This window comes from Panicum virgatum, chromosome 2K (genome assembly GCF_016808335.1).
Source record: "Panicum virgatum strain AP13 chromosome 2K, P.virgatum_v5, whole genome shotgun sequence".
Classification (NCBI taxonomy): Eukaryota; Viridiplantae; Streptophyta; class Magnoliopsida; order Poales; family Poaceae; genus Panicum; species Panicum virgatum.
Genome location: NC_053137.1, coordinates 58,331,364 through 58,343,019, shown reverse-complemented (window position 1 = coordinate 58,343,019; position 11,656 = coordinate 58,331,364). Strand labels below are relative to the sequence as shown.

The 11,656-nt window shown below is 52.2% G+C and overlaps 1 protein-coding gene across 1 annotated transcript; it reads right to left on the bottom strand.

The window, feature by feature from the left end:
- Window positions 1–1,156: 1,156 nt before the first annotated feature.
- LOC120695508 lies at window positions 1,157–4,017 on the bottom strand. The gene is made up of 3 exons (XM_039978737.1): window positions 3,554–4,017; window positions 1,777–2,072; window positions 1,157–1,656 (listed from the first exon to the last, which is right to left on the bottom strand). Exons 1-3 carry the CDS (start codon window positions 4,015–4,017, stop codon window positions 1,370–1,372), a joined length of 1,047 nt encoding a protein of 348 aa, XP_039834671.1. The 3' UTR covers window positions 1,157–1,369.
- Window positions 4,018–11,656: the final 7,639 nt, after the last annotated feature.

The following is an 11,656-nucleotide window of genomic DNA, read 5'->3' as shown; positions in this document are numbered from 1 at the left end:
TTATTGTTTATGGAAAACAAATAATATTACTTGATGGAAGAAAAATTAAACATGTGCCTATGATACTCCACTAGTCTTAAAAAATAATAACAATAAGATTTGTCTTTTTTTTTGAGTGAAAACCCTATCCACGATTTTTCTTTGTTCTTTTTTGAGTGGAAACCCTATACACGATTCTGGTGGGCTCGCGTTCCTCCCGTTGCGTGGGCCTTAGTTGCCTTGCCACACCAAGCGGCCCAGTGCCCATGAGGCGGGTTTTGCTCATGCAACTCGCGCACGGCCCAGCAAATCCTCGGTGACTCTGTAAATTGTTCGGCGCCGCCGCGTCGTCGAGGCGGCTGCCGGCCTGCCGCCCGCCCATGGCCGAGTTTTCACTGCACCACTAGCGGTGGCGCCGCGTTGAACGTGGTGACCGCAACCCTTCACGGAGAGACACGGCAAGGCCAGCTGATAAAGACGGCCTGATCGCGTCGCATCACGGCAAGCGCAGGAAAAGCAGGCCTGATCTCAAGGAAGGCTGCGCGCCATCACCATCAGTCAGAACGTTGCATTCAGCCATGAAGGCATGAACCAAAAAGATTTCAATATATCCGCTAGCAAATTGGGGAGGCAATCACCGGGGCGTCTATTCATCGCCTTCTGCGATTGGAAGACGTCCAATCGCAGCAGCGAGCGCCCCCCCCCCCCCCCCCGCCCCTGGCTCCGGCGGCCTCCACCGCCCTCCACCGCCGTCACGCTAACCGAGGTCGCATTCCCGCCCTCCTTCGACGCCACGCCCCCGCCCGAGACTTAGCCCGGCTGCCGGCGGCCACCACCTCGGCCGGCGGTGCTCTGCCGCGCCGCCTGCCCACACACCACCGCCCACCGCCGGTCGATTCCTCCCCCCCCCCCGCCCACCTTCTCTTCTAAGTTTGGTGGCCATGGAGCCTCCACCGCCGCCGCCGCCCTCCACCACCCCGGCGACCGCTCCCCCCACCAACCACTCTCGCCGGCCACCCCCTCCCCCGTCCCCTGGCTCGCCGGCGGGCGCTCCCCTCTCCCCTGACTGGAGGTGGAAGATGTACAGAAGCGCTTCTGCAATAGCTTGGCACGGGTAGCGCGCGATGAATAGCTTTCCTGGGCAATCACAGCCACGGACCATTTCTTTACGAAGAAAGAGAAAAGCACACACCATTTCATAGCAGCACGCTACTCTACTGATTTTCCCCCATCTTTCTTCTTCTTCTGGGGGCACTAATTTTGCCATCTCTAGGATCAAGCCATTTTGTTGACCATACAAATTGGGATAAATCTCCTTAGTTCCGCAAACCAATCAATACTAGTACATCTTTTTTTATAGGTAGTAGAAGGCTAAAATAAAAATTCAATTTCAGGCGGCCCGGGCCGTGGATTCGTGGGTCGGGCCGGCGCCGAGGAGGCCGACGGCGGGACGGGCCCGGGTGTGCATCCGCGGGACCGTCACGGTGAGCACGCCGTCGGTGTACTCCGCTGAGATGCCGTCCACGTCCACCATCCCCGGCAGCCGGAACTTCCTGTCGAAGCTCCTCCTCCGGCCGTCCTCTTCCGCCGTCGCCGCGGCGGCGGCGGCCAGCTCCGTGCGGATGACGAGGTACCTCGCGTCCTCCACCTCCACCCTGATCTCCTCCTTCCGCACGCCTAACAAATCAAATGATGGAAGATGCTCTGATTAATTAGCTGCCGGTCCGGCTGAGAACCAACCAGGTGAGCTGAAGAACGCCGGCCGCATCAGCAGAGGAGCACAGCATGTTTTGTTACCCGGGAGGCTGGCGGAGAAGAGGTGCGCGGCGGCGGCCTCCTCCCAGCTGACGTGGTTCGCCGCCCGGCGCGGCTGCTGGTGCTGCAGCGCCGCCGGAGAGGACAGGAGGGTGAAAAGGCGCCACTGCCAGTGCCACGGCAGCTGCAGCGGCCGGAGCCCCCCGAGTGCTGGTGCACCTCCTCCATCGGGTAGTAGTAATCCATGGCGAGGCGAGCTCGACCCGGGTTGGAGGAATCTTTGTTGCCGTTTTCGGTGGCTAGCTGAACCGGCCGGCCGGGCCGTCACTCTCTCTGCCCTTTAAATAGCGCGCGACGCCGGCACGTAATTGGCCGCAAGTTGCCGCTCCAAGTTGCCCGGAGTGGGCCGGCATGTGCGGCCCCCATGTGCACCAAATAAAAAAGCGTGTGAATTCAACGGAGAAGAGACGCTTTTGCCTGAAAAATATCTCGGCCGGGACCGGGAGCAGAGCTCTGGGGCTGGGCTCGGGCCCGCGTGAGCAAGGAGAGCACAGGGCATGGCGTTTTACCAGTTTACCCCCGTGGCCCACACCGGCTCGCACAACTATAGGAGGCATTTTAGTATTTTACCACCACCAGGGTCAAATCCATTCCGGTAGTTCCGAAAAGGAAAAATTTATATCTTCACCGAGGACAGCAGCATTCGCGTGAATAATTTGAATTTCAATCCAGGTAACCTTTCGTCCTTTCCTAAAGAATTTCCTTGGCATAAGTTCATACGATAGTAAAAGACATACTACTACTACATGAGAAAAGTAAGAATGCACCCCCATGATAGTTCTCTTGGTGACGTCATAATCACATAGAGTAGATGAATAACCGGCGCAAGGGCGACTTGGATAGATTCAATGAACATGCGATCCGAAAGTTGGCAAGATGTCAATATCGTCCAAATTAATCAGCGGCTCCTCGTGTGCTACGCACACCCACATATTTTTCATTATATTTCGTATTTGGTAAGTTTTGTGAATTTTAAAAAACTTGTACTACACTCAAATTTAGGTCTGTAAACTTTCAAATGATGACTGGGACCTTAAACTTTTTTGGTAGATTCAATTCTGGCCAAATAGAACCTACTAATTTCTTTTTCCAGCTCAGCGTACTTGCAGTTATCCCATTTTGAACAGCTTGTGCATATAAAAAAACTCGTATAAATTGCACAACTCTAGCAAATAAAAGAAAAGAAAAATGTCTAGCAAAGTTTTGTTTCACTGTTATTATAGAACACAAGACTACCCATGCTATTTTGGAGGAAATATACAATCCTAGTTTTTTCTCTGATAAGAATTCCTCGCCCATTAAAATTCCTACTAGCCTGAGGCTCTGTTTAGTTGCCTTCAAAATTTCAAAATTTTATAAAATTTTCCATCACATCGAATGTTTCAATGCATGCATGAAGTATTAAATGTAGCTAAACGAAATAACTAATTACACAATTTGTCAATAATTTGTGAGATAAATCTTTTGAGCCTAATTAATCCATGATGAAATAATAATTAATAAATACAAATAAAAATGCTACAGTATTTTATACCCGAAAAATTACGCATCTAAACAAGACCTGAGTACCAAAGAGAACGTTAAATTCAATTTTCCAGGCTCACCCAACCTCTTTTATCGGCTATCTCAAATCCCGCCCCGGCTAAAATCCTAGGGGGATTTTAACTTTATACTATTATAACAATCGCCACCTCCTGAGATAGCACTCTTGTTTTTACAAATACAGAATCAGCACGAGAGAAAAACTTTATATTTTTACCACTTTTGCTCATGTGGCTGCCAGCGCGTCGGTCCAGCTGGGATCAAGTCGGCAGATGCCCCCGCGCCCGACCCGCGAGCCCAATCCAGCCCATTCCACTCTCTTCCTTCTGCCCCCTCCTCTGCTCCGCGGATCTCTTGCCCGCTCCGCCCCTGCAGCCCCGCCCCGCCCCTCTCCTCTACTCTACGCCCTCCACTGACTCGTCGCGGGCATTCGGGGCATCCAGCGCACGAGGTCGCCCACCCACCATATATAGTGGTGGCTGGCTCTCGGCACGTCTGACGAGCCAGCGAGCTTCGCCGAGGCGGTGGCCCAGCAAGGCGTGGAGGCACGGAGGCCGCGGAGTTGGAGAGCGAGGAGAGGCCGGAGAAGACGGCCGCGGAGCCCGAGGCCACGACGACCGCGGCTGTGAGCGCCACGGTTTCGGCGGGCACGGGGAGCGGCGCGGGGGCCCTGGCAGCCATGGCGCGCACGGCAGCCGCGAGGTGCAGGAGGTCCCGTCCGGCGCGCCGCTGCGTGCGCGACGCGGACGTGAGGTGAAGCGTCCCCTCATAAGAGAAGACTTAAATGTGTTACAAACATCAGTCCCAGGAGGCTGATGACACATTTATTACATCAGATGGTTCATTACCGTACAACTCTATGCGTTAGTGAGTAGAGAAACGCCACTATCGCGACGATTACAATCCACACACACGCAACGATATTAAAAACAAAGAGAAAATCTTCAGAGTCTTGCGCCATGCGGTATCTCCTGCGGGTGACCCTAATCCACAGGCAAGGCTGGGTGCAGGACGGTACCCCTACTCAACGTCGTCGGGTACAAAGTCGGGATCTTCTTCTGTAGAAATAAAGAATGGGGTGAGTACAAGCGTACTCAGCAAGTCCAACCACACCCACGGAGGGGGTTTAAACAGAATATCATGCACATGGTAAATCAAAGATAAGGCCAGGATTTGATTTGCGGAAAGCAATATTTTATGCAGGGTTCAATTGAAAGAAAGCATTTTCCAAAACCAGTTTTCTTTCACCGAGTAACACCAAAGGTTGATCCTCACAGGATCCAAATTTTAAGACTGCTACCGGACTCCTCATCCGCCGTAGCACACGGCACAACTGTCGGACACATTTCCAAAACAACTCACGCCAACTCATCCCAAGGTAAACACTAGTTGTGAGACCACACCATAACTCGCCCAGTACCGTGGGCACGGACTATTCGAATAGGTTTCAACTCTGCAGAGGTGTGCAACTTTACCCACAAGCGGGGTACCGCAACTCGATCACCTTAGTGTCGGTGCAGATCCCAACAAAGCCATTACCCACCTTAGCTAGACCTGACTAGCCATCACGGGATGCACCAAGGGGTCATCGACCTTTCACCTAGGTTTAACCGGGCATAAGACACTCGGGGCTTATCCCTTTTCCTTAGTCACCCGTTGCTCTCAGCTCTCCTGATGGCTATCAGACTAACTAGTGGGATTTATGCTAAGCCGTTGCCCATACAACGGTCGGGTGGTTTGCACGATAGTGGAGTTAGGTGAGATGTAACACCAACTCGGTCCTTAGGGGTGACAAGATGGATATCTCCCTTCCTTGCCCTGTCACACCGGCACGAGCACACCAAACGGCAAATCACACTGAAATGCCATCCATCCCGTCTAGACTCATCTTTCGAAAATCCACTTTTATCCCTTCCCACACACACCTTTTCTTTATAAAACAAGTTGTATAAAGTAGCAGGTCCTAAGTGTTCTAGTATCGATTAACGTCCAAGCAAAATCAGACATTAATCTAGGTGGTCAAGGAATGGTTATCACCAATCAAGGGGTGGCTATCCAACCGTGTTTTCATGCAAGCAAAACATATGCAATTTTGTAAAACTGGCCAATGGGTTGTGATTATAAAAACTAGGACAAAAGCATGCACAAAGGATGGGATTGAACTTGCCGTCTTCGAAGCCTTCGGGGAGATCCTGGTCGAAGCACTATCCTTCGGGCTCGGGGTCGCGAAGCTGGTCCTCGTTCATGGGCTCACAGTACTGCTCGTCAACAGGCTCTCCTTCGTTCACACCGTGGTCTACGACACGTACAAACAAACACACAATCAAGAAAAAGAAATAAAAGTTTTATCGTTGAGCTCGAATCGGGAATGATTAAGATACAGAGTTTGGAGTAATGTTTTCATGTGGTTTCCTAATAGCTTGGCCGAAACTAGGTTAAGAAAGGCGTGGTAAAGTTTCGGGCCGATCAGAGTTCGTTTGGTGCACGAAATAATAGATTTTACAAGGGTTCAGGGGCTAGAACAGGAATCAGGGACCTAGTTGTAATCATTCTCGAGAAGGCAGGGGTCTGTTTGTAATTTCTGGAAAGGTTTGGGTCATTCGGGAAAAGAGTAGGGTCCTATTTATAATTAAGTTTATGTAGTGGAGTTTTTGTTTGTAATTACCATAAAGGACAGGGTTTTATTTGAAAGAAAACCAAGGGTGGAAGGGCTCTTAATTAATTAGGAGAGAGGGGAAGGGGTTCTGAGCATTTTTGCCCTTCTTCTTCCCCCTCCTCCTGACCAGAACAGGGGAGGCAGCCGGAGGCGTCGGCGGCGGCCGATTCGGCCGTTCTGGGCCACAGCGGCGGCCGGGAGCGAGGGGGAAAAGGGCAGGGGCGGGTGGCTCTGGTGATGCGTGGCGGCGGCGCTGGCGCTAGGGAGGAGAAGCTATGGCTGGGGGGCAGGGCTGTGCGGATGGCGAGCTATGCCGGGTGCCTCTTTATAGGCGCTATAGGTCGGTGGGGGATGGGTCGCGACGGGGAGGTCGGCCGGCGAGCGATGCGGGCGGGGTAATGGCGGGCGGCCGTGTCGAGTTGTCGCGGAGCGGCGTGCAGTGCTCCGGGCACGTGGGTGCTGCTGTGGCCGACGTCGGCCTCGGCTCACGCCCCCGCGGCGAGGCGGCACAGGCGACGGCGCACAGCTCACTTGGCGGGCGGCGCGGCGGGGCTGGTGTCGTGCAGCGACGGGCGGCGCGGCGGCGTTCCGGGCACGCGCTTTGCGTGCGCGTGGACCGGCACGGCGGGTCGTGCGCGTGCGTGGGGCTGGCGAGCAGAGTGGCAGAGACGAGCGGCGCGCGGCGCGCACGTGGGCACGGCGAGGCGCGCGTTCGCGTGCACACGGTGGGGCAGGGAGCAGCGGCGTGTGCGCGGCCAGGCGACGCAGCGCTAGTGCGCGTGCGGGCCGGGCAGTGTGGGTGCACGCGGCCGGGAGGGGAGGCGCGCGTGCGGGGAAGCGGCAGGGCGCGGCTGAGCGGCGCTCGGGGCAGGCGGCACGGGAGAGGAGGAGGGGCGGCGTGGCCGGGCGTGCGCGACAGGGGAGGGAGGGGCCGGGCAGGCCGAGCCGAGCCGTGCTCGGGGCAGAGAGAGGGAAGGGAGGAAGGGAAAAAGAAAAAGAAAAAGAAGAATGGAGAAAAGAAAAGAAAATGGGAAAAAGGGAGAAAGAGAAAGAAAAAGGGGAGAGGAAAAAGAGAAAAGGGGGAGACGCGTCGGCGCCGACCGCGGCGATCGGTCGCGCGTGGCCGACCGGCGTTCAGGTGGCGCGGGATGGGACAGCGGCGAGGAAAAAGAGAGAAGTACGGTCAGTGGAAAAAGGGTGGAACGATAAATGTAGTCGGGTGCCGGGACGGCGGAAAGCTCTGGGTAGGAACTAGGGTTTGAGCTCAACGATGAAAAAAATGATTTTTGAAAATATTTAGCGTATGATTTAATTTAGTAAATTTTGGGATGTTACATGAGGCTGGTGGCGTCGCCGCATCGCCGCACGGTGCGCGTCTTGGCCTGGAGCGATGCGAGCGCGTCCGCGAGGCGGAGAAAGTTGTCGAGCAGGGGCCGCGGCCGACACCATCGGCGGAAGCTGCCGTTCGCGTCCCTTCCGAGCGCATCTGGGGCTGAGCGCCCACGTGCACCGACGAGGATGACACTGCACCGGCGATTTTGGGATGTTACAAAACCTACCCCACTTAAGATGAATCTCGTCCTCGAGATTTGGCTGGTTCCTAAAGAGATGGGGGAACTCCTTCTTCATAGCGTCTTCGCGTTCCCACGTAGCTTCCTCAACTCCGTGTCTGCTCCACTGGACTCTGCAAATTCGTACTTCAGAATTTCTTGTCCTTCTTGTGACAGTGTCCAGAATCTTGACCGGTATTTCCTGATATCGCAAGTCTGGCTATAGATCTATTGCTTCTATTGGCACGTGTTCTGTCTCGGGTACCTTTAAACACCTTCTCAACTACGAGACATGAAACACTGGGTGTATGTCTGACATTTCTTCTGGTAGCTCTAAACGGTACGCTACTGCTCCAAGTTTCTTCAGAACTCGGTACGGTCCAATGTACCGAGGGGCCAACTTTCCTTGCACTTGAAATCTCCGAGTTCCCCGAATGGGTGAAACCTTGAGATAGACGAAGTCTCCTGGGTTGAAATTTATTTCCCGTCTTTTCTTGTCCGCGTAGCTCTTCTGTCGAGACTGGGCGGCCTTCAACTTCTCGCGGATTTCTGCTACTCTTTCCTCGGCTTCCTTTATGAGTGCAGGTCCGACTAGGGCCCGTTCTCCAACTTCTGACCACATTAGGGGAGTTCTGCACTTCCTCCCGTAAAGAGCTTCGAACGGTGACATGCCTAAACTCGCTTGATAACCGTTGTTGTATGAAAATTCTGCATAAGGTAAACTCTGTTCCCAATCCTTGCCATAGGTGAGAACACATGCTCTCAACATATCCTCCATAATCTGATTCACCCTTTCTGTCTGGCCGTCTGTCTGTGGGTGATAAGCGGAGCTGAAATCTAACTTGGTGCCCATGGCTTTATGCAGACTCTTCCAAAACCTAGAGGTGAACTGGGTCCCTCTATCTGAAACAATGCGGCTGGGCACACCATGCAACTTCACAATGTTCTCCACATAGAGCTTGGCTAGCTTTTCTCCACCGTAGTTGGTCCGTACGGGTATGAAGTGAGCCGTTTTAGTGAGTCGGTCCACTATTACCCATATGGAGTCATGTCCTTTCTGGGTTCTGGGTAAACCCACTACAAAATCCATTCCTATCTCGTCTCACTTCCAAACCAGGATGGGTAGGGGTTGCAACAGCCCTGCTGGCTTCTGATGTTTGGCCTTAATTCTTTGACAAGTATCACAACGGGCGACAAACCGTGCAATATCCGCTTTCATCCCGTTCCACCAGTATTTTTGTTTTAAGTCCATATACATTTTGGTGGATCTTGGGTGAATGGAATATGCCGAGTTGTGAACTTCATCCATGATTATTTGCCTGAAGTCTCCTTTCTGGGGCACACAAATTCTATCTTTATACCATAAGGTTCCCCTATTATCCACCCTAAAATCTGGTGCCTTATTTTCTCCAGTCTGCCTCCGGATTTCCATCAGCCCCTTGTCCGAACTTTGTGCCTTTCTGATTCTGTCTTCTAGTGTGGATTGAACGTTCAGCACTTGGCTGGAACCTTGAGGGACAATGTGCATGTTTAATCGTGCCATTTCCTCTCGTAAATGGTCATCCTTGGGCCCATAGGATTTCCGACTTAGGGCATTGGTTACTACGTTTGCTTTCCCCGGGTGGTAATGGATTTCCAAGTTATAATCCTTAACCAATTCCAGCCATCTTCTCTGTCTTAGGTTTAGATCCGGCTGGGTGAAGATGTACTTCAGGCTCTTATGGTCGGTATAGATTTCGCACTTATTTCCAATCAAGTAATGCCTCCAAATTTTAAGAGCGTGCACTACGGCTGCAAGTTCCAGATCATGGGTTGGATAATTCTGCTCATGAGGCCTGAGCTGGCGGGAAGCATATGCAACGACTTTCCCGTCTTGCATGAGTACACAACTCAATCCTTGTCGGGATGCATCACAATAGATGACAAAATCCCGATGAATGTCCGGTAGGGTCAGCACTGGGGCGGTTGTCAACCTATTCTTTAATTCTTGAAAACTCCTCTAACATGACTCTGTCCAGGTGAATTTCTTCTCCTTCTTGAGCAGCTCTATCATGGGCCGGGCTATCTTGGAAAATCCTTCAATGAATCTTCGATAATACCCAGCTAATCCGAGAAAACTTATGATCTCACTGACGTTGGTCGGTTGATGCCAGTTGGAGACTGCTTCGACCTTCTCTGGGTCCACTGCTACTCCTTCTGCGGTCAGAATATGACCAAGGAAAGCTACTTTCTCCAGCCAGAACTCACACTTGCTGAATTTGGCGTATAGCCTATGCACTCTCAGCTTTTCCAAAACTACTCTCAAGTGCTGCTCGTGCTCCTGAATGCTCTTCGAGTAAATAAGTATGTCATCGATGAAGACTACGACAAACTTATCTAACTCGTCCATAAACACCTTGTTCATGAGGTTAATGAAATAAGACGGTGCATTTGTCAGTCCAAAAGACATCACTGTGAACTCAAACTGCCCGTATCGGGTGACAAAGGCCGTTTTCGGGATATCGCTTTCCCCAATCTTGAGCTGAAAATATCCGGACCTCAGATCGATCTTGGAGAAGTACTTGGCCCCTTTCAACTGATCAAAAAGGTCATCGATCCTGGGGAGGGGGTACTTGTTCTTGATAGTGACTTCGTTTAGTGCCCGGTAATCCACACACAGCCTCATACTTCCATCCTTCTTCCTGACAAATAAAACCGGGGCTCCCCAAGGAGACGAACTTGGCCTGATGAAGCCAATTCGTTGTAGTTCCTCTAGTTGTTTCTTTAATTCTGCCAACTCGGAGGCTGCCATCCTATAGGGTCTCTTGGCTATAGGGGCGGTTTCAGGGACAAGGTCAATAACAAACTCTACATCCCTATCCGGTGGCATACCGGGAAGTTCTTCAGGAAAGACATCTGGGTATTCATTCACCACTGGGACTTCTTCTAAGGACTTGGCTTCCATGCTAAACACCATCGGGTTCGATCCACTCTCCCGGGTATGACAGATCACTCGGACTCCTTCCGGGTTCGTGAGGTGTACCACCTTGTCAGTACATCCTATGAGGCCATTGTGTCGACTTAACCAGTCCATTCCAAAGATCACATCTATTCCCTTGGACTTTAGTACTACTAAGTCTGCTAAAAATTCTACCCCACTTAAATTGATTCTTACCCGTAGACAACCTAGTTGGCACTTGATGTCACCTCCAGGCGTCCGGGTTATTAGGGGTGTTTTTAGTAGTACTGTAGGTATTTTGTGCTTTTCCACGAAACTCGAGGATATGAATGAGTGTGATGCTCCAGAATCAAATAATACTGTTGCAAGGGCTGAGCTGACTAGGTACTCACCGAGTACTACGCCCTGAGCTCCTTGAGCCTCCTGTGCGTTGATGTGGTTGACGCGGGCTCGTCCGAATGACTGCTGGGGCTGCCTCATCTGCTGACTGTTGTTGTTGGCGTTGCTGTTGTTGCGGATGGGCACTCTGTTGGCACCTGACAGGACTGGCCTTGGTCCATTCACTGTATTGGAGAAGGCTGACGTAGATGGCTTGTTCTTGGCATAGGGGCAGTCGGCGATGAAATGTCCTGTCTCACGACAGTTGAAACAGGCCCTCACATTGCTATTGTTGGTGGTGACCTGTCTTGCATTACTTTGCGGGGCCCTCATGGTGTTCTGGCTTCTGGGCTGGGTGTTAGGGGCCCGTGGTCCTGTCACTTGAGACTGAGTTCTGTACTGCATTGGGGCTTGGGACCTTGGTGCGTTGTAGCTGAAGCTTCTGGGCCTCTGGAAACGTTCCTGCTGGCGGGACTTGCTCTCCAGGAACTTGCGCTTGTTATCCTTTCTTTCATCAATCTTGGCCTTCTCTGTGAGGATCGCCTTGTTCATCAAAGTGTTGAAATCAGGATAGATCTGAGGGGTGAGCAGGGTCCTGAGTTCTGGGTTTAGTCCTTTCTTGAACATATCCTGCTTCTTCTCGTCGTCGTTTACTTCTTCTGGTGCATAGCGAGCCAGCTCCATAAACTGGTGTGTATACTCTTCCACTGTCATACTTCCTTGCTGTAGTGCGCAGAATTCATCCGCCTTGCGCTTCATGGTGGCCGAGGGGATATGGTAGTGGCGGAACTCCTTCAC